Source organism: Tauraco erythrolophus, chromosome 8 (assembly GCF_009769465.1).
Source record: "Tauraco erythrolophus isolate bTauEry1 chromosome 8, bTauEry1.pri, whole genome shotgun sequence".
In the NCBI taxonomy this organism is placed as follows: domain Eukaryota; kingdom Metazoa; phylum Chordata; class Aves; order Musophagiformes; family Musophagidae; genus Tauraco; species Tauraco erythrolophus.
Window position 1 is genome coordinate 9,214,009 of NC_141472.1, and position 27,644 is coordinate 9,241,652.

The window sequence follows — 27,644 nt, forward strand, 5'->3', positions numbered from 1 at the left end:
CCCTTACAAAAAACAATTTAGGCCATGATGTTGAGGAATAGCTAACAACGAAAGGAGTATAACTATCTCTTGCATCCATCAGATGTTTTTCTCAAAATGACTTTTAGAAGTTCAATAACAGGTATAAAAATTCTCTGGACAACCCCAAGAAAGAATCAAGGTGATAGATATACAGCAGTCTGCTCTATCCTGCTCGTTGTATGACTCAGTTTGAAATGACAGTTCTGCCAAAAAACAACCCCCACCAACTAAACAAACAAAGAAATCCTCTTTGCACTTTGTTTTTCTATTAGCAGTTTTGAAACGGAAAAGTGTTCTGCCATTGTTTTTCACAGTGGACACCAGCTGAAGCTAGTGGGGCTGTTGTGTAACAATGTCATTGATGGGATGTCACTGGTCCCTGTTTCACAGGAACGCTTATGTGGCAGGATGACCTTTAGAAGTTGCATGAAAAGCATCATTCAAGGATGTCAACATGCATGCCTGAACAGAGTAATTTGGGAAACATAAATGTTGAGATGGAACAATGTGGCCGATTCAGCCACTTTAGACCACATTACGTTTGAGAAGAGCAATAGCCCTCCTTAGATAAAGGAGAAAAATTAGAGTTCTTAACACAAATCACACTTTGAAAGATTAGCAAAAAGACAATAATCTGCAAGGAAAATAAGAGGCATTTTGTCTTTTACTTGTTAGCAAACATGACATAAAGATCTTTCTTAATCCTGATATTCTGAAATTTCTAAAAGCTGCAGAAAGGTTGCAGCACTTGGAGTTTATAAAGATTAATTAAGGGAACAAGCAATGATTTGTTTAAAATGCAAATACTTGTTTGTACCAGTGCAGGCTTGAGGTTTTTTCTGTTTTGTAAGCTGAAAGACAGATTGGGTGGGTCTCAGAGCAAGGACAGTTCAGCTACATGACATAATGATCCTTTGCCTGAGAATCCAGCCTCTTCCGTACATTGCCAGTGAAACAGTAAGTGTCTCCTTTCTGCAATACCTCTGACAGACAAATATTATGGTTAACCAGTATTCTTTTATGCTGCTTTCTCATTCTTGCTCTGCATTTGAGTAAAGAGGAAATGTCTGGGGCTGGTGCACTGGCAGAATTGTTCAAATGCCAGCTTTTTTGGCAGACGAGCATCCCTAGAAGTAAGAAAGCTTTGGTTTCAGTCTGAAAGCGCAGGATGTAGCCATCCTTTTTGGTGTGAAACTTGGGAAATCTGTGAACCGTTCATTCATACTCCTTTCCCATTCCACTCGGTAACAATTATTCCTCCTCCAGGATACGGAGCAGAAAAGGTTTTTTAAGATAGACCTGATCTGATTTTTTTACAGCGTGCATTTAGAGTGTTTCATCAGTTGAGGTTTCAGTCCTGATACCTCCAATCAAGGTGGATAAAGCTTACAAATGATGACATCAGTATCATTAAATCTGAAAATGTCCTAATAGGTAGGTAAGCCCAAATTTGCCCTTACGTCCTCATGCACTGTGTGAAATGGATTCAATTAATTAGCTGGTTGTTTTAAGACAATTCCAGCTGAGACAATGTCTGTAGGCCTTGCAGTTGAAAAAAAAATCTTGTTAAATCTTTTTTTTTTTTCCTTATATTTCCACCTTTTCCTGACTCCTACAAAACAGACTCTATTTCAGACTTTTCAAGTGCTCAGCACTTAACCTGACAGGAAAACATGTGGACAGACCAGGCCATTCTGCCTCAGCAAGCCAATTAGGTCATGATGAGAGTCCGTTTGTTTCCATTACCGATCATGAGATGGAATGAGTATGTTTGATTTTCTTATAAACATCATCATAATACCAGACACGGAGCCCAAACCATTTGGTTCGAGGTAGACGCCGTGGCATTCTTTTCTGCTCAGTAAATGGAAAGCAGCGATGCTGCAGACACTGGAATGGATTCTTCCGTCTACTCCAGTGTAGGGGAGAGTTATAGCATTTCCATTGAAAATGAACAATCCTTTCTACTTGGTCCTTTGGTTAAACAAAGTATAAAACAGTGCTGGAATACACAATAAATAGATGTATTTACTATAGAAGAAACGTAAAAACAATTTTTGAAGTAGCCATCTTCTAAAGCAAATGACCAAAACCAGGTCAGAGTAAGGAAGCACAGGCTTTGTACAGTTAAAAGTCCATAAAAAGCAACAGAAAGACAACTCTTGGCTTCAGCAGACTTTGGATCCAGTCAGTTAGAGGCAAGGCCTTCTTCTTCTTAGTGCTTTAGCCTTTACCAAATTGACTTTAAATAACAGCAAAAACTGTTTGCTTGACTCATTGTTTGTGATTAGATTCTCACAGATCAAAGCTCCTTGGTTTTGCTTCCCAAGCCACCACTGAGTGGCTGCTGGAGGATTGTGAGTCACCTCTGTATGGACTATTGACCTTTCTGAGGCAGAACCAGACAAGTTCAAGATGTTCTTTAATTTCTAAATATTTAGTCACATCTCTGCAAATGGGATATGTGAGTCTGCTCCTAATGCAATAGCTGGACATTTGCTTTGTCCAAAGTAGAAAAGTCTGTGGTTTTTGAGGATACTATCAGATTTTTTCCTTTTGTTATATAAACATGGTTAAGTCATGATCATGGCGCTTCGACCAATGCAAAGCCAAAAGCAACTACAAAACAGGTCAGCTTCTCAGGTGCTAGCACTAGATAACAAATTCCCATTCACCTCACTGGAATCAGGATTATGTCCCATATGATGCCTGTCATCCTTCAGGCCTACAACGACCATATTTGCTTTTCCCTGTACACATTTGGGCTCTTTCATGTACCACACTTACAGGTCCTTTGAGACTACACAATGATTTTCCTTTCAGCCTTCCCTATTGGTCTGCTTACACACAGCTGCTAGTCTGCTTAGGAAACAGGAAATAGTTCAAAACCAGCATATGACAAAGATTGTGTTGCCTTTTTGTTCTTTTCTTCACATTTTAGGCTGGCCCTATGCTACTCACAGCAAAATCTTTAAAAATGTGGATGCTCAGTAAACAGCATAAATGCAAAGTTATTCAGGCTTTCCAATATTAAACTTTAATGTTTTGTACAAGGAATCAGAGAGAAACCATTGCAATAACTGCCATTGAAGTGCTGCATAGCCACCGTATTTAGGGCTTTGGGAAGAAGAGTAAGATTTTGCATCACCATAGATGAATATTGTTGAGTTCTAACATTTTTTAAAAACTTAGGCTAATATATATGTTTAGGAATCAATAAGGAAAAGCTGGCTAAGGCAAGTATGTGACTGTTTTACCGCAAGTCTAGAAGAAGACAAGTCAGCTTTTTTATAACCTTATTATTCCTATATGTTACTTGCCAGTGCTTTAGCACAAATCAGTTTTCCAAAGGATTTTGGAGCTAACGGTTAATCTTTATGAGCAATGCAAAATGCATTATGTCATAACATGCTGACACACAGATCTACATCTGATCACAGAGGGGGTGTCTTGAACAGATTAAGTCTTCCCAGATGTAAGTTTCCTTTGGAAACCTTTTTAATACTTTCATTCTGCCAAAGGCCGCAGCGATTTTCATTGCAGCTCTCCTAGCTTATTTCTTAATTCATTTAACAATGTCCAGAAAGTTAGAAGCAAATATGAATGTCATTATACCCAGATGGCTTCAATTTTTTTAGGTTTTTTTTTTATTTATTTCTGTTAAATAATGCCATCTACTGTAGAATAACTGAATGACAACTTTGTAAAAGTACAGAGAAATTTGCTTTATTTGCTCATCACTGTAAAATTATGTCAGTTGTTTTGTGACACGTTTTAAATTTCCGTGATTTTCATCGATATTATTAACTAAAATATGGAAAGGTGAGTATTCTCAGTGTGAAAAATCGGTCACTGATAAAAGCCTCTGCTTCAGCAAAGAGCAGCTGTCTTGAAAACAGAATCTTCTCTAACCAGCAGTGCAAAAAATATGGGAAAGGTGGCCCTTTTCCGCTCCCCATTCCAGCTGTCCTTTTCACTGTAAGGCAGCAGGATGACATCTCTGGAAATAACAAAACGACAAAACAAATCAATGAAAATGAAGTCAGGATGAAGAAAAAAATGACATATGAAAATGCAAATTCTTGGATATGCATTTCCTGGTGAATAAGAACCTTGCTGTCTTAAACATATAGTTAAAAAAAAAAATGTGGTTTTGAAAGGATAAGAGAGTGATACCAAGAGATGAAAATCTGAATATTAAAAATAATCAAACACATCTTATGGGTACAGAAGTGTGTGTACACTATGCATTTTTGTTTATGTATATGCAATTCATATAACTGTACATTACATGTGCACGCAGTAACAGTAGTAAGTTCTTTTAGATCTGTTTCATGGTATTTTTATTTAACAATTATGTATAAATAATGTTTTGCCCTAAACTAAAGAAAAAACCATCTCTTCCTTTCCTGGTTATGTTTGTAAATGAGAAGGACGTTTTAACCTGTGGAGTTGGGAGTGCTTAAGCAGAGTGGCAGCTGAATACATTGCTCTTGGGTGAAGTGGATCTATGCCTGCCCGTGCTCTCTAGGATGTATCCTACCAGCTCCTTTTAAACAGATAACAAGCTCTAACCTCCCCAGTAGCTGTTTCGGTATTCTGTCTCTCACAGCATTCTGCTTTCGAGGTCTTCTTATATACAGTGAACCACTCATACACTGAGCTACTCAGCTTTTGCCGCTTCATAATTCAGGTTTTTTCATGAGTCGTTAGAGAAACTATAAACAAGATTTCATTCATAATGCTGCACTTCTCCTTTTTAAAATATATCTCAGCCTTCTTTGTCAGGAAACATTTGTCATTACTCTTGTCAAGGCTGGGCAGTTTGTTTTTCCTAGTTTGTTAAAGGAGGAAAATGTTTCTTGCAGAAACAAGCAGCAATTAATTAATTAAGCAGAGAATCGCCTTGTTTGCCCGGGATCCACTGGCATGATTCTGCAGTGTGAGAGCTGGGAAACCGAGCAACTTTTTTAGAAACAAAATGGAGCTTGGCAGACTGAAGAAGGACGTCTAGGTCCTCTTCTGAGGTAGTGGCTGTTAGGCAGTGTCCTTTGAAGCAGCATCTCATGCTGTGACCCTGTGTCATGGTGGGTGTGAAGAAGATGCTATCTCAGAAACAAGCAGTTCTCCACTTCTCTTGTGCAGGATCTGAAGTTTCTGGTGAGGCTCAAAAAGTAGAGAAGCGAAGGGAAAAGGAAAAAGTGAATTTCTAAGTGACAGAAAATGTCCGAGGGGGATTAGTTTTCATATACTACTGGATTGTTTTAGATTTTAAGATTTTTTATGTTGTCAAAGGAGGGTAAAATACTGGCCCCAGCCTGATATCAGGCATAGAAAAATATTGGCTTGAAAATGTCTGAAAAGGGTTTTTGAAGCTTTTTGCGTCTTCTTGTTATTCTAATCAAGGGTGGTCAAACCAACTTTTAACCATAAGTACTGTCGGCCTTGACAAGTCAACATTTTCCTGTTAGCTTCTTTTATATTTGAAGTGCAGAAATAACATAAGTTGGTGTATGCAGAAAACCTGTACTGGGGTAGAAATTGGGAAAAGAAGCTCCTGTCCTATTCAGTGCCCTGCTTTGAGATCACAACTCGGTGAACTCCTGGTTCTTCGCTCAGTGAACCAGGAGGTCTTGGTTGTATTCCCCATCGCCCTTACAGAGCTCATACAAGTAGGTGAAGAATTTCATAGGTGACATAGAGGGAAAAGTTGGGTTAATATGGAAAAGAAAAAGCAGCAAGTGAGTCACTGGGAAGGGAGAAGGTTCTGAAAGACTAAGGTCAGTTGAGTACATGGCAATAAGAGGGTGAACTGTTCAGGTACAAAAGACAACAGGATTCAGGGAAGATGAAAAGAGATGTTCCTTGTTATAGGAAAGATGAAACTCAATACAGAAAAAGGGGACGGAAGCAGAAGCAAGCATGAGAAGAGAGGAAAACCATCCAAGTGTGTACCATGCCAAAGAACATGGGTATGGGTATGGAAACAGATACCTACAAATACAGAGAAAAAGAAAAGCAAAGAACGTAAAGAGGAAAAAGAGACCAACGTGCTAATGTGGTAGTGAAAAAGAGAAAAATCAGATGAAAGATGCCACATGTGAGAAAAGAAAAAGGAACTGCATAACCCATAGGAATGGACTGCACTTTAAATTTGGACTCAGTCTCATACTACATAATTCTGATCGTTACAAGAATTTGATGGCAGTCGGAATTTTCTATCTGGAGCCAGTGGTAATTTTAATGTCAGAGCTTTGAATTACATCTTTTGGTATTTTTTTCTTTTTGAAGGGTGACATGTAGTAGGTAACTTATTCTAATATTAAAGTTTTAAGGACAATGTAGATATACAAATAGCTCTTTCTCCAGAATTTTGTGGTTTTAAACGGAATTATTTTGAATTATTAATGGAAAAAAATCTTACTCTTTTATTCAAGACTTTCACTGATACTTATATTTGCAGTCTGAGCCTTCTAATAACTTCTACAAAACTTACAAGGAGCTTGTCTAACTTTGCAGTGTTATTTTCATATTGAGTTCTTAAATGACTGGGCTTTCTGGATCTTGCTTCTCTAAGAAAATACAAACCCAAAATTCAATGAGTTTGAAGCTGGTTTTCATCAGTCTTTTCAAATTCATTATCTACCACAAACGTGATCAGTAGAACAGCTGTTGGAAGGAATTCATAAAGCCATGAATATTACAGATGAACAATGTTTTTTCTGAAAATACTTGTAACATTTGAGCAGGCCAGATGCCACATTAATTGCAAAGCATTTGGACAATTAATGTGAACATTCTTTTAGATCTACAGCATACGTTGGCTTTCAAAAAACTCTTTGAAAACACTTGGTGCTAGTTATTAATGCAAGATGCTAGCTTGCTGGAGTTCTTGCTGGACAGACGTCTTATTCCACATACATGTGTTAACTGCTCATGTTGGCACACAGGGGCAGCCCGTGTGTAAATGCTCATGTTGGCACATGCATTTTAGCTGCAGCAGAGAATTCAATTGCTAATTACACAGTAACTTAGTCTGACACTATAAATTACTCGAGACAGAAGATTATCAAAGATTTAATTGGGCTTTGGATCAGCTCCAGGAGGTTTCCGCTGATGTTTATTTATAGATTCAGAGCAGACTCTGCAATTAATGTAACAGATCCTCCCAGTGTCTGAAGAGAAGTATTTAGCATTTTACTTCACACACATAAACTATATTACAGTAGAAAACAAATCAGACTATCCAACAGCTGTCATGTTATTCATCTTTGATTTGGAAAACACATTTGAACACTATTTTGTCTTTCTTTCCAGTTGCAGGATGTACCCATCTTGGGCAGGTCTATGCTGACAGGGATGTTTGGAAACCAGAGCCATGCCAAATCTGCGTGTGTGACTCAGGATCTGTTCTCTGTGATGACATCATCTGTGACGATCAGGAGCTGGACTGTCCCAACCCAGAGATTCCCTTTGGAGAGTGCTGTCCAGTTTGCCCGCAAACAACACCACAACCTACAAGAGTAAGTTTGTCCTCAATGTTGTTATTTTGGTGTTGCCGCCTTCTTGATCCATGTAAGCCTCAATTCATTTTCTTCTAGATGCTTCTAAACACTCTTCTTTTAAATGCAAAGCTTGTCACTTTCTGACTCTAGGCAACTACTTAGGATGGGCAAATTTTGCGAAATCAAATAGAAAAAACAGCTTGAACATTGACAGAGTTTTATCTTTTTTGTTAAAATAAAGAATATTTCTGTATTTTCTCAGAGAATTGGTACCAGATCTGATAAAATACTTGTTAGTCTTTTGAGCTATGCAGCTGAAAGCATGAAATCCTTCAACCCAGTTCTACATAGGCAACAGGCACGGATAAATAGTAGAATAGCCATTACATTTTTCATTTTACGGAAAAGCATAGGAATAATGCAAACTGCTTATTTGTTGACTACATGCCCAATCTATATCTATGAAACTAAAGCCAACACAGAGTTAAAGAAAGTTACAAGATTTTCACAGCATACTGTGAGTCTGTTTTCTTCTCAACTCAGTTCTACATCATCACAGAGTAAATTTCCTTTTGCAGAGTCATTGCTGACATAATGCCCTGTAAAAGAAAGGTCATTGAAGCCTTACATCCCTAATTTATCACCATCTCGTTCATAGACACCAACATTATCTAAACCAGTTGTAGCAACTTAACCTCAGGAAAATGAAGAATGTGCATGCCAAGTCCCCTGCCCAAACTGCTTCAGTGAGTGAGCCAGCTATACTGAGTGCTAAGGTTATCTGAACGTTTCATCCTTGTTTAAGATCCATGAGATTCTGTACATAGATTTCCACAGGCACATTGAAAATTCTTATCTAGAAGATAAGAGAGCAAAAGAGATGTGTATATAGAAGAGAGAAGATGTATTTCTTCAGCTTTATAGTATATCTTTTTAAACATGAAATGTTACATACAGTACGTCACTTAGTGTTAGTTGCATCATGCTAGTGCAACTGTACTACTTCCAGGATTACCCAAACTACTTCACTGAACAGTTTTAGAGGTGTAAATGAGTAGCACATGCAAGCATGCTGGAGATTTAAGCACAGCTCCCTCTCTTGTTGAGTCTAGAGACTCTTTAATCAGTTCTGTGGTTCCTGGTAATAAAGGACAAGTGGACTACTTCCTCCAGCCTCTCACTTCAATATATTTGGTTAGCCCACTGGAAGCTGTCCTGCTGACCTTGGATAGTGTATAGGGAAGTGCCGCCTTGGAAGATCCAAGATAGTTTCAGCTGAATATTCTTTGCTACCACTAACAGCTAAACACATAAAAACTGCTCTGAACTGTTAATTGAGAATCCAGATTGTAATATATAACTGAATTATTAATTGAAAAATAAACAAATTGAAGGAGTAGACCTGAGAAATTCAAATTAGCTACATTATCAGACTTAACATGCTGGACTAGGAAGGATACAAGAAAACTGTCCTTTACAGCTCTCCACAATGGACTTCTGTCCCCATTTACTCAATGACAACTAATGACTTCATTAGTGCTGTGTTTCTTGCCTGCAGGAGAGTTGTAGTTTTTTGGATGAACTGTGAAAACGCAGATAGGCTGACCAAAAACCTCACAGCTTTTAAATATGCTGAGTAAGAATAAATGGAATTCATTCGATAAGACTATATTCCAATGTTTAAATATGTTTTCCTCTTGTTTATATATATATATATAGTGAGTTTTCAGTTTTATTTTTATTTTCTTTCTTAATTTAATTAATTTTCCTTTTTTTCTAGCCTCCTGGAGTAATCAGCCGAGGCCCCAAAGGAGACCCTGTAAGTGCAGCTTCTTTTTTCCCCCCAGGGAAACTAAGAAAATCAAGCACCAATTCCTACACTGCTATATATCCCATTCAAGCTGCTGAGATATCCAGATTTTACTGATGTCTGCCATATAGTTTCATTTGATTGTTTTGAAGTAGCCCTTTAGCTTCAACAAAATCTCAAAAATTTAACCTGGAAAAACAGAGAGAGAGAGTTTAGTCCGAATTGTATTACATTTGTTATTTTTTTTTGTCGTATTTCTTCCAGTTGGAAAAAAAATTCTATGTATTCCACTAGCAGTATAAATTTTAGATTCAGGAATTGACCTGCTTAATATTTCTAGTGTGTTTGATCAAATATTAGCTGCAAGAAGGCCCCAGTGACTAAGTAGTATTTCCATGTGTGAATTTTGTCTACTGTCTACGGCTTTCCAGAATGTTCAGTTGTGGTCTTAGTTATGTTTAATAGAGAAAATTCACACCACAATCGCACAGACTTCGTTACGAATGGAAGCATTTGTCCCGCGATGCCCTTGCAGTTGGAGATGAGTGCCGATGTCTGTATCATCTGCTGTGTTTGTTTTTTTTCAGGGTTCTCCTGGGGTTCCAGGTAGAAGTGGTCCTCCTGGCCCTCCAGGACAGCCAGGGAGTCCTGGAGCCCCTGGCCCCCCTGGGATCTGCCAGTCGTGTCCCAGTATAAACGGAGGTGTAAGTCATCATTATGTTCAGCTTCTGCCTTCTCACTCATAAGCGTACAAGGCAATACTGTAGGCACCTGTCCCTTGCTCCTTCACACGTACTTTGCTTTCAATGGCACGTGTCTCTCGTTAATGCCTTTGAAAAACACAGCTGAGTGGTAGATAGTTTTTTGATTTGGCTGAAGTGCAATTAAATCTCTGTCTAATTTTAATTATTAAAATTTCTGGGCCATATCTGATGAAGGACTTACATAACTCAGAAAAAATCTGACTGGACAGAAAGTGTGCAGAAGGAAGTACGTCCCCTCAAGCTTAATGATTAGCAAATTCTCTTACTTTCCTATATTTTATCTAATGCACGTTTAATAAAGTAACATTCCAAGGAGACTAAACTGAAAAGTAGGTCCTCTGCTTGCAGGGAAGGGCCATGTAAGTGCTATTTGTCATGCTCCCTCTTTATTTCTGACCAACTGAATCTTGAAATCTCTTCTGAAGAGTTGGGCAGACTCAGCGAGAGAGCTAATTGTCGTCTTGTACCTGGTCAGTGAAGGAGCTGGGTCCACAGCGTTTGGGTTATCAGGCAGAACGTTCAAACCTTCCTGCTCAACCACCTGTGTGCCATTACTGCATAAACTGCACTAATGCCATATCATTCAACTAAATTCTCTAACGATGCCCACAAGTCTATGGGGCCTGATGGTATCCACCCGAGAGTCCTGAGAGAGCTGGTGGATGTCATTGCCAAACCCCTGCCCATTATCTTTGGGCAGTCTTGGCTCACTGGGGAAGTTCCGCTGGACTGGAGGCTGGCGGATGTTACCCCCATTTACAAAAAAGGGCGGAAGGAGGATCCGGGGAACTACAGGCCTGTCAGTCTGACCTCGGTGATGGGCAAAGTCATGGAACAGGTTATCTTGAGTGCTATTAATGAGCACATACAGGTTAACCAGGTGATCAGGCCCAGTCAACATGGGTTTATGAAAGGCAGGTCTTGCCAATCAAACCTGATCACCTTCTATGATGGGGTGACCTGCCTGGTTGACGAGGGAAGGGCTGTGGATGTAGTTTTCCTTGACCTCAGTAAAGCCTTTGATATAGTTTCTCATAGTGTTCTGGTTGAGAAACAGGTAACTGCTGGCCTGGATAAGCACACCCTCCTTTGGGTTAAAAACTGGCTGGATGGCCGGGCCCAAAGAGTGGTGGTAAATGGGGCTAAATCCAGCTGGAGGCCGGTCACCAGTGGGGTTCCCCAGGGCTCAGTGCTGGGTCCAGTTCTGTTTAACATCTTTATCAATGACCTGGATGAGGGGATTGAATGTACCCTCAGTAAATTTGCGGACGACACCAAGCTGGGAGGCTGTGTCGATCTGCTCGAGGGTAGGGAGGCCCTTCAGAGGGATTTGAACAGACTGGATCGTTGGGCTGAGGCCAATGGCATGAGCTTTAATAAGGCCAAGGGCAGAGTCCTTCACTTGGGGTATAAAAACCCCAAGCATCGCTATAGGCTCGGGGAAGAGTGGCTGGAGAGCTGCCTGGCGGAGAAGGACCTTGGGGTATTGGTTGACTACCGGCTTGATATGAGCCAGCAGTGTGCCCAGGTGGCCAAAAAGGCCAATGGGATACTGGCATGTATCAAGAATAGTGTGACCAGCAGGAGCAGGGAAGTGATCCTGCCCCTGTACTCGGCACTGGTGAGGCCGCACCTGGAATATTGTGTCCAGTTTTGGGCCCCTCGCTTTAAGAGAGATATTGAGCTCCTGGAGCGAGTCCAAAGAAGGGCGACTAAACTGGTCAAGGGGCTGGAAAATAAAAATTATGACGAGCGGCTGAGGGAGTTGGGGCTGTTTAGCCTGGAGAAGAGGAGGCTGAGGGGAGACCTGATTACGGCCTACAAATACTTGAGAAGGGATGGTGGGGAGGTGGGGGAAGGGCTCTTTACATTAGTGATGGGTGATAGAACAAGAGGAAATGGGTATAAGCTTAGTCAGGGGAGATTCAGGTTGGATGTTAGAAAGCATTTCTTCTCTGAAAGGGTTGTCAGCCACTGGAATAGGCTGCCCAGGGAGGTGATTGAGTCCCCATCCCTAGATGTGTTTAAGAGTAGGGTGGATGAACTACTTAAAGATATGGTTTAATGGGAGATTAGGGACGGTTGGACTGGATGATCTCTAAGGTCTTTTCCTACCTAGAAATCTATGAAATCTATGAAAATCAATACATGCCAATCAAAAGGCTTACATGGGAACTCCTTGAAAAAACAACTGTAGGATTCATAGTTTTCCTTTTTTTAAACAGTATATTACGTAAATGGGTATGTGAAAGATGCTGTCTGCTGTCAGAAAGGCTCACAGGACATGTTTTCACTGCATACCTGGGATTGAACATTCATTTGTTTCAATATAAATTGTCAAAAGCATTGAGGCTTGTCTGCTTGGGCTCAAAAGGGATGACTGTATTTTAATAATTTGGAGTGACATAGTGAATGGGAAGGGAGAAAAGGAAAGATGGAAAACGGCATTAGGAAAAAAGTTTGAAACTAAGTTTTCTGAGATGTGTAAATTCCCATTGATGAGGTAGAAAAAAATTATTTGTAATTCAGGGAAGGACAGATTTAAAGGTAGGTAAGAGATTTTTTGCTACAAAATACTCTGAAATGAGATATTCGTTAGTCACAGGTAAAAGAAATAAGGAGACTAATAATAAACTGTTAAACTGTTGCATTCTTTAGTGCAACAGAATATATTTCATCACCTTCCTTGAGTGACAACTAAGGCCAACAGAAAAGGGGCTGATAAAGAAAATGGGTTGGGGGGGGGGGGGGAAGCTTTAAAGGAGTCAAAGAAGAATGAGAAGAGGAGAGAGAAAGGTAATTTCTTGGCTCAGCTGAGGTCCAGCTGTCAAGATGAAAACTGGAAGCACACAACATAGGGAGCTAACATCACCATAACCACAAAAGAAAGATATTGACTGGGCTTCTTTTATGGATGATTTAAAAATATGGCAGCTATATGTCAAACAAGTAGTACTCAATAGATACAAATGAGTTATTTCCATACATTTACCATACCAATTTAAGAAAAGACTTATTTGATTTGTAGCAATCACCTTTTTTTTCCCTCTTTTTTTTTTCTTTCTGTTTTTCTCTATTTCTTTTACAGAGTTTTTCTCCACAGTATGACTCCTATGATGTGAAGGCCGGTTCAGCTGGTATTGGTTACCCACAGCCCATTGTAAGACAATACAGCCTTTTTTCTCTCCATCCTTTTTTTTAAAGAACAGATTTTATGCTCATAGATTACACCTTGGATGTGTATGTATCCTGATTTTAATTTAACACAATCAGTTTTAATTTAATTGTTGCCAGCAAGTGGAAAGCAATGTAAGGCAGCAGTTTGCTTGACAATATGGTTCTAGAAAGTAGCTATATATTATCTGGGGTTTTTGGTTTTTCTCTCTCTTTCTTCCTTTTCTTACCTTTTTTTTTTTCCTAATCTCTCTCTGATTCACTTTCTTACACTACCTGAACATTTATCCCTTTCTCCTGTGCATACCCACCTCATTTATCTGCTTTGGTATTCTTCTATTAATTGATTCCCTCCCTTCCACCACTTTTTTTACCTCTTCCCCTGTCTCTAATCTTCCGTTATCTATTCAACAGCAGCCTGTTTTTATTCAGTATGATACTCCACACTTGTTTATATTTCCACAACTCAAACTTGCCTGATAAAAAGTGAGTAAACTCCTCTTATAATCTTTTTTTTTTATCCCAGAAGCAGTCAAAAGCTTTTCAGTTTTTCTTTTTACAGTTACCATTTTTTTACCCACAGCTGTTCAGACTGTGTACTAAGGATGCTGTATCTGTCTGCTAGGCCTGGCCTAAGCTTTTTTCACAGTTTTTTTAGTGAGATAAAGTATGAATTGCCTGAAAGACTTATGCATGAGCTATGCTTTCTGTATAAAATAAATTCAGTGTTGCACCTCGTGATTTTCCTTTTAGGCACTGGGATTTAGAGATATTCACCATTGATGACATGAAGTGAACTTGATTCAGGCAATCTGCTATATAAAGGATGTGGTGAATCACTATTATTTGAAATTGGCTGCTGCTTCATTAAGCATAATCACTATTTTCAGTCCAATGCTGCATAACAAGGTTTGGGTATCACGTGCTTTAAGACACCAAGGCAGCTTCAAGCAAACATGTTATTTCTGAGGGTTCTACCAGATAATCCTGTGAAATTAATTTTACTATCATGACAGCTGTTTTTCCTGAAATACAGTTTGTCATTTTCTCACCTTTATATTAATCTGTTAATTTCTACCTCGTTCATTTGCTAATATGATCATCCATGCACTGATCATCTTCAACCATCTGGTTTTGTATTTGTTTATTCTTTTATTCATATTCAGCTGCTTACAGGTTTTGCCCACAGCTTAACGTATCATCTATATTTTGCTAGTTGGTGTCTTAGTATGGGATGTGCTGAACCAAGCAGATAACTGAGATACCTTTCAGTTAACAAACATGGTGTACGCCCCTCTATTTTGGCATTTTGCCCTGAAGTGCTTAGTGATTTCTTGTGCTCTGATCCCTGGACTTGGGTTAAAAAAAATAATTTAATTGGATGCCCTGGAATATCTTCAACCAGAATTGTCTGTATGCTTTCAGGTCATGTGTTCTTTTATATTGCATCATGCAATGTATGACTGCAAAGCCAGTAACAGAGGAATTACAGGCAGATGTAACTAAACTTGCTAGAACTAAATAGTGTTTATCACTAACATTATATAGATTAATTTCTTTATTAATTTGGAAATTAAATTTATCGATTTCAACTGTTAATTTAAATAAATATCCAAACTGAAAAAAAAACCAGAAAACATGCCAACTACAGCACCAATGTTAGTCCATGGGAGTTTAGCATGCCTGATATTTCCTCAGTCACACATCTTGCCATTACTGTCATCCCATTGGCTTTCCACTGCTTGTAGACTGATTTTGTACTTTACATCTCAGTTTCTCTTTGCTTGCTCGTATAACCTCCACATATTGTCTTTGTCTCTTTCCACCAGTGCACATATTCTAACTGAAATATGTTCATTTGTTCACAGTTTGGAGATACTGGCAGTAAGCGAGTACCATATCTAACTATCAGTTTATTTCCTCAGTGTGCACCCTGAAACGCATAATGTCTTGTTTGTTTACAGCTTGTATGTTTAATCAATTAATTGCAATTGATGAGTTGATGGTTCATGTTGAGTCCAAACTTATTTTGTACCAAATGAGTGTTAACAACGAACAGTGAGGGACTGCTCATTGTATTTACGCATTGAAAGCAACTCAGTTTACCCAGACACTAACTGCTCTGCCACTTGCTGCACTTCTTGCCTTGGAAAATAGCAAACATTACAATGATTCTCTTTTTTAGACAAAAGACAATCCATCTGCAATTAACGCAGTATATGAGTAGTATAGTAGTATACTGCGCATATACTAATATAGTATAGCTATATTGTTAATCTTGTAGTATGAAAATTATGTTCCTGTAACATCTCTAAGACGTGACCTATTCTGACACCATATGACAGTATCCCATGAAACACATCATGTGCAATATTAAGCTATGGAAGATATTGCCAGTACTGCAGCACACAGTGATTCTCATGTAATTCATATACTTCAATTGTTTTGGCTGTTTCGAACCCATGACAAGTTTAATTTAACAAAAGCCTTTTTTAAAGAGCCACATATAGCTGCAGTAAGCCACTGTGCTAATCCTCAAATGTTTTCTGTTTCGCGGTATCAAATGTGTTTGTGGTTGTTGCTACAGGAAGTAGAAATATTAGCACTCTTCCCGCATTGAGAATTTCCTTAGTAATGTTGTACTCTCTTTTTACCAGTTAAAATAAGGAACAGTATTACTGATTTGAGTTAATCCACATGTATACTGAGATTTCATACTCTGAGTCCTTTGGTTAGTCCAGAAGTCATTTACTCTTTATGGCTTAGTACTGTTAAAGTTCAGAAAATATTTCGTTGGTGAAAATATCTGCCTTACTGACAAGTAACAAAAATATTCAGTATATCAGTAAGTCCTAAGAAGTCTAGGATCGTAAAGAGAGTTTATTCTAGAAAGTTATTCTGATGTGTTGTGTATGTAATATAATTCCTGAATGCAAGTGAGAAATTTTAAAGTTAGTTCTAGAAAGCAAAATCTGGCATCAATAGACTAGCAAGCAAGTTGATTAGTACACTTTGGCTCCACCACTGAAGATGGAGGGTTAGGCTAATAAAGCGCAATCACAGGGCAGAGAAGCTGAAGCTCATTTACTCTGTTTAACAAATTAAGAGTTCCAGTTATCTATTCTTCCAGTTTAGGTAGCTGAAAAGCTGAGCTACGAGCATCCTTCTGAGGGACTAGAGGAGTGGAACAGTGACTCAAAACCAAAAATTACAGCTTTGAAAATATCTTATGGGGTAGGTTAGCTAAGGCTGCAAAGAGAAACCCAGTGAGCCCTTTTCTGAAGGAACTGTAGGTACTCGGCAACGTATTAGCAATGTGTATATACACTGTTTCATCTTTTTAACTTCACCAAGTGCAGATCACTGTGGATTTTACTCTGCATTAATACGTAAAATTTATTTCACAGTTATTGGTGACTATTGCAACTACATTAAGCATTATAGCTATATCACATTACTACAATGGCTTTTTTTTAATCTACACTATAGAGTGGCTTTCCAGGACCCCCTGGCCCCAGTGGTCCCCCTGGCCCACCAGGTCATGCAGGTCCCCCTGTAAGTAAAATTGTTTTCATAATCATCTCATTCTTTTATATGAGCCTCTCCTTTTCTCAGTCATAAACATTAGGTACATTTTCAACTGATAAATCTAGATATTATGCTGAAGAATCTTATGGATAAATGTCATCTTCTATTAATTGGGCTGTACCATCTATGCACCAACAAGAATCAGTGGCTGAGGGCTATATACTGTACTTGCTCAAGTCTGTGTGTTCCCCAGTGCTTTCTGCAATTCTGTGGGGTGTCAGCTAAGGTTGTATTAAGACATGTCACTGCCTATCATCCTCTGTTAATGTTCCCAAATGTTTATTTGTACAGAAATTTAACAGGAAATAAAGGAAAGTGGAAATCCTAATACACATTCAGTGGACATGCAAAGGGTCTAAGTTTTCTGATGTACTTCTCCTTTTAGAGGAGTAGTTTTAATTCCTTTTTCATGGAGGTATATTTTCCTTGGTTCTGCTAATTTCACCTTTGGTCATTTGGTGACAGTTCTGAATAAAGTTTTCCTTAGGATTATGAGATTAATATAAAATATAGTAGCACCATGGAAAGATGCATGTAATTTTTCACATCCTAACTGCTTTTTTTGCTGCATTATAGGGCTCTGCTGGGTACCAAGGTTCCCCTGGAGAACCAGGACAGCCTGGCCCCCCGGTATGTTTATGTTACATGCCACTATGTGTGTTAAAGACATGATCTTACAAGCCTCAATCTGTGTCCTCACTGGAGTGGACTGAATGTTTACTGTTTGTTCTGTCTGTTTACTATCATGTATGTCAAATGTACAAGTATTTTATGATACCTAATGCATTTTTAATTTTAAAAAGTCTTAATATTTATTATTATAGTTAATATTAATTATTTTTCTACAGGGACCTCCAGGCCCTGTTGGAATGATAGGCCCAGTTGGTCCACCAGGAAAAGATGTAAGTTCACTATTATTCATCCAGGGATTAATAAATGGGAAGAAAGTAAGTTCATTAAATAGTACGATAGCAGAGCACATTGATATATTTAAGAATTTTTAACATCTCCCTTTCTCAATTTGACATGACTGTAAGAAACTACATTTGGCTTCTATTAGTTATAAATGTCTATTCCAAAAAAGTTTCCATTTTAGCAGGCAATTTGATTCACACACTGTAAAAAAGCAAACAAACAAACAAAAAAACCACAACCCTAAGCATGAAATACCCTCTCTTTATCTGGTGCAAAATAAATGAGCAGTTATAAAGAAAAGCAGATTGTAGTGATAGTTGCCTGCTCCCTTCAAATCTTGTTTTGACAGTTAAGGCTGTTAAAGCCACCTTTTGTGTCACAGCTGGGAGTCCTGAATATGTGTAGTACAAGGCGAGACAATCAGCTACATTTGTTGTCCATTTTGAGTGTTTCACTGTGAAAAATAAGTTTTCTGTGATCATCTCTCCTAAAAGTTGGCTTGAAATAAATCAGATGTTAACTAAAATCTTGTTAAGACTTGCCTTGATGTACTAGAACTCATTCTTTGCCAGTAACTGAAGCAATAGCAAAGCAGTCACAAAATTTTACTTTTCTTCAATAGGGAGAACCAGGAAGACCAGGCAGAAATGGAGATCGTGGAATCCCTGGATTACCGGTATGGAAAAATCCTCAGTAACAATGGTCGTCTAATCAAAGGTTTTCTTTTCCTATTTTAAGTTGGCCAGGTGAACATGACACACAATGAATGTTGGCTTGTGCCCTTCATACATTAAGTATGGGATTTATGCATCTTTCTATATTTGTGTGTTTAGGGTCACAAAGGACACCCTGGAATGCCTGGAGTGCCTGGGATGAAAGGTCAACGAGTAAGTATTGAGCACAACTGAGTCTGTTACTCTATTTGAATTACGGTGTTGCACCATCGTGCTCTTCCAGTGATCGATTCCCAGTGAAAGAGGCTGAATCATAGAATTAAAGAGCAATTTCTGGACAATGTAATCTGACCTTCTGTAAAAAGACTGTTGAATTTTATCTAGTGATCTCAGTTGTAGAGCTCCATCCCAAATGGTGGGCTAAAACATGCCTTTCAGAAAAGCATCCTTTCTTAACTAATGGCTGTGGAGTGATGGAGCATTCTGAATTTTCTTTCAAAAAGTGTTCCAATAGCTCATAGCACTCATTATCAAAAATATTCCCCTTTGTATGAATTTGTTTTAAAGCTTAATATTTTGCCAAGAGGAATAAAGTTTTCCAGAATGCAAGAGAAACACTAATCACAGATATGGTTTTCCTTTCCCACAGGGTTTTGATGGAAAAGATGGTGCCAGAGGTGAGAGTGGTGCTCCTGGTCCAAAGGTAAAAAACTCTAGTGTCATCTTTGTAATAAGTAGAATAATAACGTCCATCGATTGCTATAAAGCTATGCTTTGCATATTATGCAATTAAAAAAATCCATTAAACATTGAAGAAACTCATTGAATACCTCCATGAAAAGAGTGAGATTCATTCCAAAGGAGTTAGTTAGACTTTCTGAATCATTTCATGTCTCAATTTTCCAGCCGTAACAAAGTTGAGATTCCAAAATGAAAGGACATGCCTGGATCATCTTTTTCTTTTTTTTCTGTTTAAATATTTTGTTCTGGCACTTGTTTAGACTTCTCAGACCTCACAGACCTCAGTTCGTGCTGAGTACACTCAGCACCATGCAGAATGGGGCAATGGATTGGGTTGTCTTTTTTCTGTGTCTTTCCCTTGAATAAAGCAAGAAATGTTCTCATCAAAGTTCATTGTCATTGGTGTTTTCATTCCGTAACAGGGTGAAACTGGTCTTCCTGGAGCAAATGGAGCACCGGGCCAACCGGTAAATATTTATATCCTGTAGTATTTAAATGGAAGTGCCCGTGGCACTTCCCCATTTACTCATCTTTCTTTTTATTATATTTACTTTTATTATTTATTAATTATTTATTTAATATATTATTTGTTATTTATATTATTTATTTAATATATTATTTATTTTTATTATTTCTTTTTATTTATATTTACTCATCTTTCTTTTAACTTTAATTATGCTACCGCATGCATTGAAAGATACTGAGATATGCAAATAAGAGCAATGTTTCTTTGCTGGGCCATGTTATTTTGGAAGCCATGTGACAGACTCATTTTCTTATCTTTTCTAGGGACCAAGAGGTCCAGCTGGCGAAAGAGGAAGACCAGGGAATCCCGGTGGCCCTGTAAGTAACTGCAGCTGTTTTTCTTATCCAGAAGCAGCACATACTTTGTTTCAATGTGTTAAGAATTCCCTTCTTCATAGATTTTCCTTAAAATGGTTGTAATGCAAAGGATTAGGAAAAAATATAGCATCTATAAAATCATACATGAAAACTTTTCAGTCCCTAAATAAAGACATAACACTTCTAACCCACAATATGCTCCCCATCTTATTCTCTATTTCCTTTTTAAATGAATAGATGACGCGTTGAGGAAGAGTTTGGTATTTCAGCATAAGCTCAGGTTCATCCGACAGGAACAGAGAGAAGTGGAAGCAAAGGGCAGGAGCAGAAGGCAGAGAGAGGGAAAAATGCAGTCTCAGCAGTAACTTGCAGGAAAAAGATGAAATTGCTCTATGGCTGAGATAAGGGGGTACAGTCTTTGCCCTGAAGGAAGTCGTAGTTCATAGTCCAATGCAATCAGCAAAGCACAGCTGAAGTATAATAACCAGCAACTTGTTCATGTAAATGCTGTGTAACCTGAGCAGCGGACCTGGTCTAACATGTCTACAAGACAGGCAACAGGATTTAAATCATACCGCAGTTTGTTAGGGTTTGGGAGTGAAATTTTAGTCTTTTATGTGAATTACAAGTAACTGTTACTTTGAAATATACACCTATTGTGACCTTATTTATTTAACCTTAAGAACTGTCCACACAGATGGTGCTTTGTAAGTGTTATTTCCTTAAGAAATGTAGTAAGAATACATTTTTGCATCTTACTGTCTCATCATTATAGTACAAGTCACAGAAGGTGTTGGATATTCCTTTACAAAATATTTAGCTATTATTTTAGAGTTTCACAGTTGAGGAATCCTTGGGTCTTGGTCAACTAAGTGGAAAAGTACAGACACAAAAAGATGGTCTGTGAGTCATAGGCATTAAAGCATGGGGGTTCTGTGTCCGGGTTAGTGCTTTGTACTCACCAACTCTCTTCTTTCTTTAGGGTTCCCATGGCAAGGATGGATCTCCAGGAGCAGCAGGCCCACCTGTAAGATGACTTACAGATATTTGATTACAAGTATTTGTGTTGCTTAAGTCTAGTTACTTCTAGCTGATGCTCTGCAGTGCCGGCAAACCCGAGACTGAGGGTGCACTGGTTTAAGAATGAGCATTATATTTAATTATATTCCATGACTGTGTTGGTTAAGATACTTGAAGCATACAGTGAAATAGGAGAGCTTTAACTCTGTAAATCAGAAAATGCATAAATGCAAACCCAGATTATTCTCAGAGAACATATATGTGGATAGAATTGCTGTTCTCTATGCAGATCAGATTTCGAATGGTCTCATCAAATACATTATTTAGCTGTCTGAGGTGTGCAAAAATTTTTCTTTTCCATCTGCCTAGAAACCTGAGCATGTCCACTTGTATGTGTAATAGCTATATTGTTGGTTTTTTTCTCCTATACCTTTTTTATAATTAGAACAAATTTTGAACATTTTTATAACTTAATCTTTTTAATGATGGCTTTCATGTTTTTTTTAAATTTACAACACTGAAATTTAGCTGAACATGTAAAAGCCAGGGTAACTAAGATGTAGGTGTGATATTTTAGGACTAGCCGAACTTCATCTTCTACAGCATAATTTATATTTACTATTTTGCCAGGTGTTGCCTTACTCAGAGAAAAATCTCATAATCAGACTTTTTTTTTAACTTAAGATTAATTCCATATGGCTTTTACCATTTGCATTAATAGTATTTCTTTCACTTTTAAGGGTCCCCCAGGTCCTCCTGGCACTGCAGGATTTCCAGGCTCTCCAGGTTTCAAGGTATTCAGCTAAAGATGCATAATAATATAGGATTTGGTCCTTTCTCTAGTTAGCCAGCTTATGTAACTATACATCTTTATTTTACGAGTCTTCATTTTTCTGGCTGCTATTACAGTGTTTGCAAGCTTAGAACTGATGTGTTTTCATATGCAGCACGAAACAAACCCTATCCTCATCACCTTCACAGATACCCACCTCAAAACACCATTAAGTGGTAGACCCAATGCTTTATGTAACACTATGGGAGGGGCTGGAGTGAACTTGCCGCAACTGGAGGAGCTGTGCAGCATGTGCTGGCTGGAGTGCGTGGGTACCTTTTGCCTCAGCACCGGGGTCACTGTGCTGATTTGGCTCTTGCACTCAGGTGATGATGGTGGTAACCTCCTTTCCAAATCATGAAAAGAATCGGGAACTAGCCATAAGGTAGAGGAAGAAGCCATGAAGCTAATACTGATTGCCCTGGAGACAAGACTGAAATCCATTCATTTTCTATTTTTACTATTTTTCCATAGGGTGAAGCTGGTCCTCCTGGTCCTGCTGGTTCTAGTGGTAGTCCTGGAGAGAGAGGAGAACCTGGTCCTCAGGGTAATGCTGGGCCACCCGGGCCTCAGGTACGTAAATACTGCATGGGAACTCAGAAATATTGTGCCACCTGCTCTTAACAAAGCTCTACCTGTTCTCTGGTTTAGTCCTGAGTTAGCAGCATTGGTTATTTATACATTTATTTTTTCAGGGCCCTCCTGGAAGAGCTGGAAGCCCTGGCAACAAGGGTGAAATGGTGGGTAGTTTTCATATCACTGTCTTTTGCTGCACTGTGTTGGTGAGGGTCACTTTTTGGGCTGGGTGGAGTCCAACAATGCCATGCTCTCTTCATCTCTGTCTGCTATTTTCTCTCTACAGGGACCTTCTGGTATTCCCGGTGCTCCTGGTCTGCCAGGAGGCCGTGGTCTTCCTGGTCCTCCAGGTACAAGTGGAAGCCCTGGAGCAAAAGGCACTCCAGTGAGTTACTAATATTCATTACACTGGTTGTACAAACAAATATGGTAGAAGTAGTTCTGAAAGAATTTTTAAAAAATAATTAATTTGTCCTATTCACTTGAGATGATCTAATAAATTATTTTATAACAAATAACAACAGACATTTTTATAAACATAAAATACATTTATCTTTTACACATTTCTATATTCCTAGATATAAAAATTATACACAAATTTTATAATATTTATTTGCTTTCCTAAATTATCTATCAATTCTGAAACACACAACAAAAAAATAGTTTGTCTAAAATGGCTATGTTAGACAAAATCTGTTGGTTTAAAATCTTAATTTCACCTGTTTGAATTCCCACGGACTGAGTCCACAGCCCACTACACCTCGTGAGTTGTACCTACCCTTATACTGTCATTTACCCCACCAGGCTCATTCCTAAAAGCCTTACACCACACATAGTTCTTTGTCAGAGAAAATACTCAGGGACTTCAAGCAAAAGTCTCAATGACGGGAAATCACAGGGAGCAAATCCCCTATCCTGCCACCAGAACCACTTTACATCAACCCATCACATTGAAATAGCTCAGAAACAGACATAAGGTTTTACTCAGTGGTGTGTAAGATTGCATGACTTCTTTCCTTTACTGGAAAGGACCCTCATGCAATCCACATCCAGGTTCAACTAGTGCATGCTAATCCATTTGCAGAATGTAAAATAACAAAAATGAGTCAATAATTTGAAAGATATCATGTATACTTCTGAGTATTTTAGTAGATCTAGTAGCTCTAGGATAGTATCCTGTTGCATTTCATTATTTTAATGGGATTTTCTCCTGTTTAGGGAGAACCTGGTAAGAATGGTGCAAAAGGAGATCCGGGCCCAAAAGGCGAGCGTGTAAGTGATTTTAAAATGCATTCAAAGACTTCTTCCAAGGAAGTCTTAACCCTGAATCCTTCTCCGTACAAAACCTAGAGGGTTTTTTTGGGGAGACTTCTAACTTCACTGGTGGGCTTTTTTTGTTGTTGCCAGGGTGAAAATGGCACCCCAGGTGCTCCTGGACCTCCTGGTGAGGAAGGCAAACGAGGTGCAAATGGTGAACCCGGCCAGAATGGCGTACCTGGTACACCTGGAGAAAGGGTAGGCTGCTGTAGATGACCATGCACGGGAGGTGCATTCTGAGTTGTTACAGAGACAGCAAAATCTGGTGTTCAAAATACTTTGAGAAATTTGGCTCTATTTCTGTTCTAAGCAAATTCCAGATGTAAAATGAGTTATGAAACTGGGAAGAATTCTTATCTAGTTGCTCATTTGAATTGCAGTGCTTGGATCTATCTCAGTCTGAAATAATTTGTTTGTTTGTTTATATTGAAGAAGCAGTGATCTTAAGATTTATGCTGAAAAGCAAACATACATAAACTGAGAACTACATGGGGGGAAAAACATTTCAAAATTACTTTTCAGTTTACAAAAATGAACAATCACAAAATTTCAACTCTGAAAGTGAAAGTAATGCAAATTCTACATTTAGGACATGTCTTTATGTCAACATCTTTATTGTCCATAGATCTGAAATGTCAATTAATGTCAGTAACAACAATATTGTCAGGATGTCTTCTATGTTATATCTTCATTGCCAACACTTTTTTTGGCTAGTAGGTTTGATAACTTTCCAAAGAGCATTCTCGCAAAGTAATTCTTTCATTGATTTATTCAACAAAATAAATAGCAAAACCCTTACAAATTTTAGATTTCTGTTCCCATCTGAATCAAAGGAAATTGTGCTGATCTATTTATAAGTCCTGATTTAATAATTGATTGCAGTATTTGCTGAAGCTATGAGGAAACCAAAGATTCACAGTGAACAAATTAATTATATTAAATTTATAAATGGGGTTTCAAATTAAATTTTATAATTCAAATGTCTTGTAAGCAATGAAGATCATAGTAAAAATAAATATTAAAACAATACAGTAGAGCTCTTTTCAGTATTGAATTAGAAGGAAATAATAGTTCAAGAGTTGAATGTGTTGTTTTATTTTTGATATGGAATTAGAAAAATCATGAATAAAGTAACTAATGCAGGGCCAGTTAAAAATAATGGAGGACAGGCTATGATTCCAACAGGAGAGTTATATCCAAAGAGAAAATGATTCTGTAGACTTTCTTGCTACAGTGAAATGTCATTTCCATCTATTTAATTTATTAATTTTCATAATAAAGTATCTAATAGTAAATACGTTTTTTTAAAAAAAAAAAAAAAAACAAACACAAACAAAAACCAAAACAGTTGCCATTACCTATATCATATTGCCTACGATCCATATTTTGTTCTTTTATTTGGCAGGGCTCCCCTGGTTTCCGTGGCTTACCTGGTAGCAATGGACTTCCAGGTGAAAAGGTATAAGTCTTCCTTTTCAAAAAACTACAAACTTCTGGAGAATCTATGCGAATTTGAATGGACAATTTCAGATTCAATATGATGCTGATTTCCTTGCTGTGAATTTCAACATCTCTTTTTTTAGGGTCCTGCAGGTGAACGTGGTAGCCCAGGTCCTCCTGGCCCCAGTGGACCCGCAGGAGAGCGTGGACAAGATGGAGGCCCAGGTCTTCCTGGAATAAGAGTAAGACAGGACATCTCCAAGAAAATGAGATAAACTCTATTAGAGATGCCTCATCTGAACTGATACAATAGAGGCATCCAATTAGAAAAACTTCCTATCAGTTCCTTTAAGTAGAGTATATATGTTCATAGTGCAATAGATAACCCTGCAAAGACATGGGGCACTCAGAAAACGTTTGTCACAAGTGAAGGAGGAAGCTTACATGAAGCTGAATGCGTTCCCCAGTTCTCAGAGTATGCCATGCACTATCATGAGATACGGCTTTAATGTGAATTAGCACTGGATGATTTTCTGTATCGTCTGTTTCCATTTTAGCAAATTTTATAATTTATTATAAAATACACTATATTTATTTTATTTGATAAGTATTTGGGTTGCTGTGTTTAAAAATATTTATATTTAAACAATTATTTAAATAGGTTTAAATTTACCATTTAAGTAATTAAATTATACATTAAATATTCCAATATACTTAGGTATTTAACTTATATTTATTTCTTATTGACAATTAAAACAAATAAGCTATTGGGCAGATTTTCGTAGTAGATAGATAGAAATCAAGAAGATTTTCAGAGATAACCTGTTGTGTAATATGTACAGAATGTAACCACATTCTATGAATTCTGTGAATCATACACTAAGAATTAGCAACTGCTGAAAACAAGTACATTAAAATTCAAAAGTCAGTCTGACTGCAAGCTTCTGAGAACTAAACAAGACTTGATGGGAAATGAAAATGAATGATATGAAATATAACAATATTTTAAACTATGAAACAAATTAACTAAAGTACGTTATAAATTGTGTTGCTTTAAGTAGAGGTATATAACCCAAAATTGTTTCATTTCTTGATTTTTACCATCTGAAATTAGTTTTCTTCCCAAATAATGAAAGAATACAACCCTTGCGCACATTGATTAATATCCAATGCCTTGATTATATCCAACGACTCTCCGAGAGAGCAATAAACTGCTAACAAAAGAATTTGTTAGCTGTCTCCATTTTTTTCCCTTAATGGAATGGGAGGAAATGGGAAAATTTTAATCTTTATTAAAGAGGTTAGAATCAAGCAAGTAGTTTAAAATGTATTTTTATAATTTGTATTTATGTATGTAACGTAAAACTACACGTTTTAAACTGAAGAATAAGACTTTTGTTTCTTCAATTGCAGGGTTTGCCTGGAATTCCAGGAAGCCCTGGAAGCGATGGGAAGCCTGGCCCTCCAGTATGTACATTGTGTAAATATTTTATACTAGTCCTACTGACCTTACCCTTATCCCACAATATCCACATGACAGAGTTATCACAGTCAGATTAATTGTCTCTTCTTTATTGTAATAACATTCTGTAAATCTTCTCGTTTAATATATTTTAAAATACAGAACATATAGAAGCTTAGTTGAAACACAAAATACTTAACAAGTTTTGAATGACAATCTCTCCAGCCTGATCTCACTCTCCCTCACTATGTATTGAGTCATGGATATGCATTTATTTCACCTAACAGATGCCATGTCTTCATTTCTTTTTTGCTTATCCCAGGGTAGTCAGGGTGAATCTGGTCGCTCTGGTCCACCTGGTCCCCCAGGCCCACGTGGACAACCAGGTGTAATGGGTTTCCCTGGTCCTAAGGGCAATGAGGTGAGTGGGATTTCTTCACTTCTTCTATGCTTATGCTTGATCAGTCAACTGTTAAATTGCTCCATAGAGGGGCTATATGGTGCTGCAGCTTTGAGTTATCGTATGCTGACAAAAGCAGGTATTCTGAACAGGATCCTTCTCTTTTGTAAGGGTGCACCAGGTAAGAACGGAGAAAGAGGCCCTGGTGGACCACCTGGAACACCTGTAAGTTTTCTTAACATTTTTTTTTTTATTATATAGTAATTTAATAATGACATAATACTAATTCGTAATAATATTATGACTCTCGTAAAAATTATATCAACCCATAACCACAGCCTAATTTTGTCTTTGTATAGGGTCCTGCTGGGAAGAATGGTGATGTTGGTCTCCCAGGTCCTCCTGGACCTACTGTAAGTGTGTCAGTCCCATAAGAGGCAATTACCAGTTATTACCAAGGTGGTCTGGCATCTACAAATAGAGATTGTGAAATTAGGGGGAGGAAAATATTTTTAATGATATAAAGAAATCTTGTTTCATGAAGACAAATAAAGGAGCTCTT

The 27,644-nt window shown here is 38.0% G+C and overlaps 1 protein-coding gene across 1 annotated transcript in view; it reads left to right on the forward strand.

Moving 5' to 3' along the window:
• Positions 1-27,644, forward strand: part of COL3A1 (collagen type III alpha 1 chain) — a 52,416-nt gene that overhangs the window by 10,676 nt on the left and 14,096 nt on the right. The window contains exons 2-26 of the mRNA XM_086615684.1: positions 7,339-7,544; positions 9,307-9,345; positions 9,924-10,040; positions 13,189-13,260; positions 16,764-16,829; positions 17,439-17,492; positions 17,711-17,764; positions 18,400-18,453; positions 18,611-18,664; positions 19,101-19,154; positions 19,615-19,659; positions 19,982-20,035; positions 21,018-21,062; positions 21,796-21,849; positions 22,362-22,460; positions 22,583-22,627; positions 22,750-22,848; positions 23,682-23,735; positions 23,871-23,978; positions 25,186-25,239; positions 25,364-25,462; positions 26,634-26,687; positions 27,005-27,103; positions 27,254-27,307; positions 27,442-27,495. Coding sequence (XP_086471810.1) covers positions 7,339-7,544; positions 9,307-9,345; positions 9,924-10,040; positions 13,189-13,260; positions 16,764-16,829; positions 17,439-17,492; positions 17,711-17,764; positions 18,400-18,453; positions 18,611-18,664; positions 19,101-19,154; positions 19,615-19,659; positions 19,982-20,035; positions 21,018-21,062; positions 21,796-21,849; positions 22,362-22,460; positions 22,583-22,627; positions 22,750-22,848; positions 23,682-23,735; positions 23,871-23,978; positions 25,186-25,239; positions 25,364-25,462; positions 26,634-26,687; positions 27,005-27,103; positions 27,254-27,307; positions 27,442-27,495 — 1,787 coding nt within the window. The remainder of the gene's footprint in view (positions 1-7,338; positions 7,545-9,306; positions 9,346-9,923; positions 10,041-13,188; positions 13,261-16,763; positions 16,830-17,438; positions 17,493-17,710; positions 17,765-18,399; positions 18,454-18,610; positions 18,665-19,100; positions 19,155-19,614; positions 19,660-19,981; positions 20,036-21,017; positions 21,063-21,795; positions 21,850-22,361; positions 22,461-22,582; positions 22,628-22,749; positions 22,849-23,681; positions 23,736-23,870; positions 23,979-25,185; positions 25,240-25,363; positions 25,463-26,633; positions 26,688-27,004; positions 27,104-27,253; positions 27,308-27,441; positions 27,496-27,644) is intronic.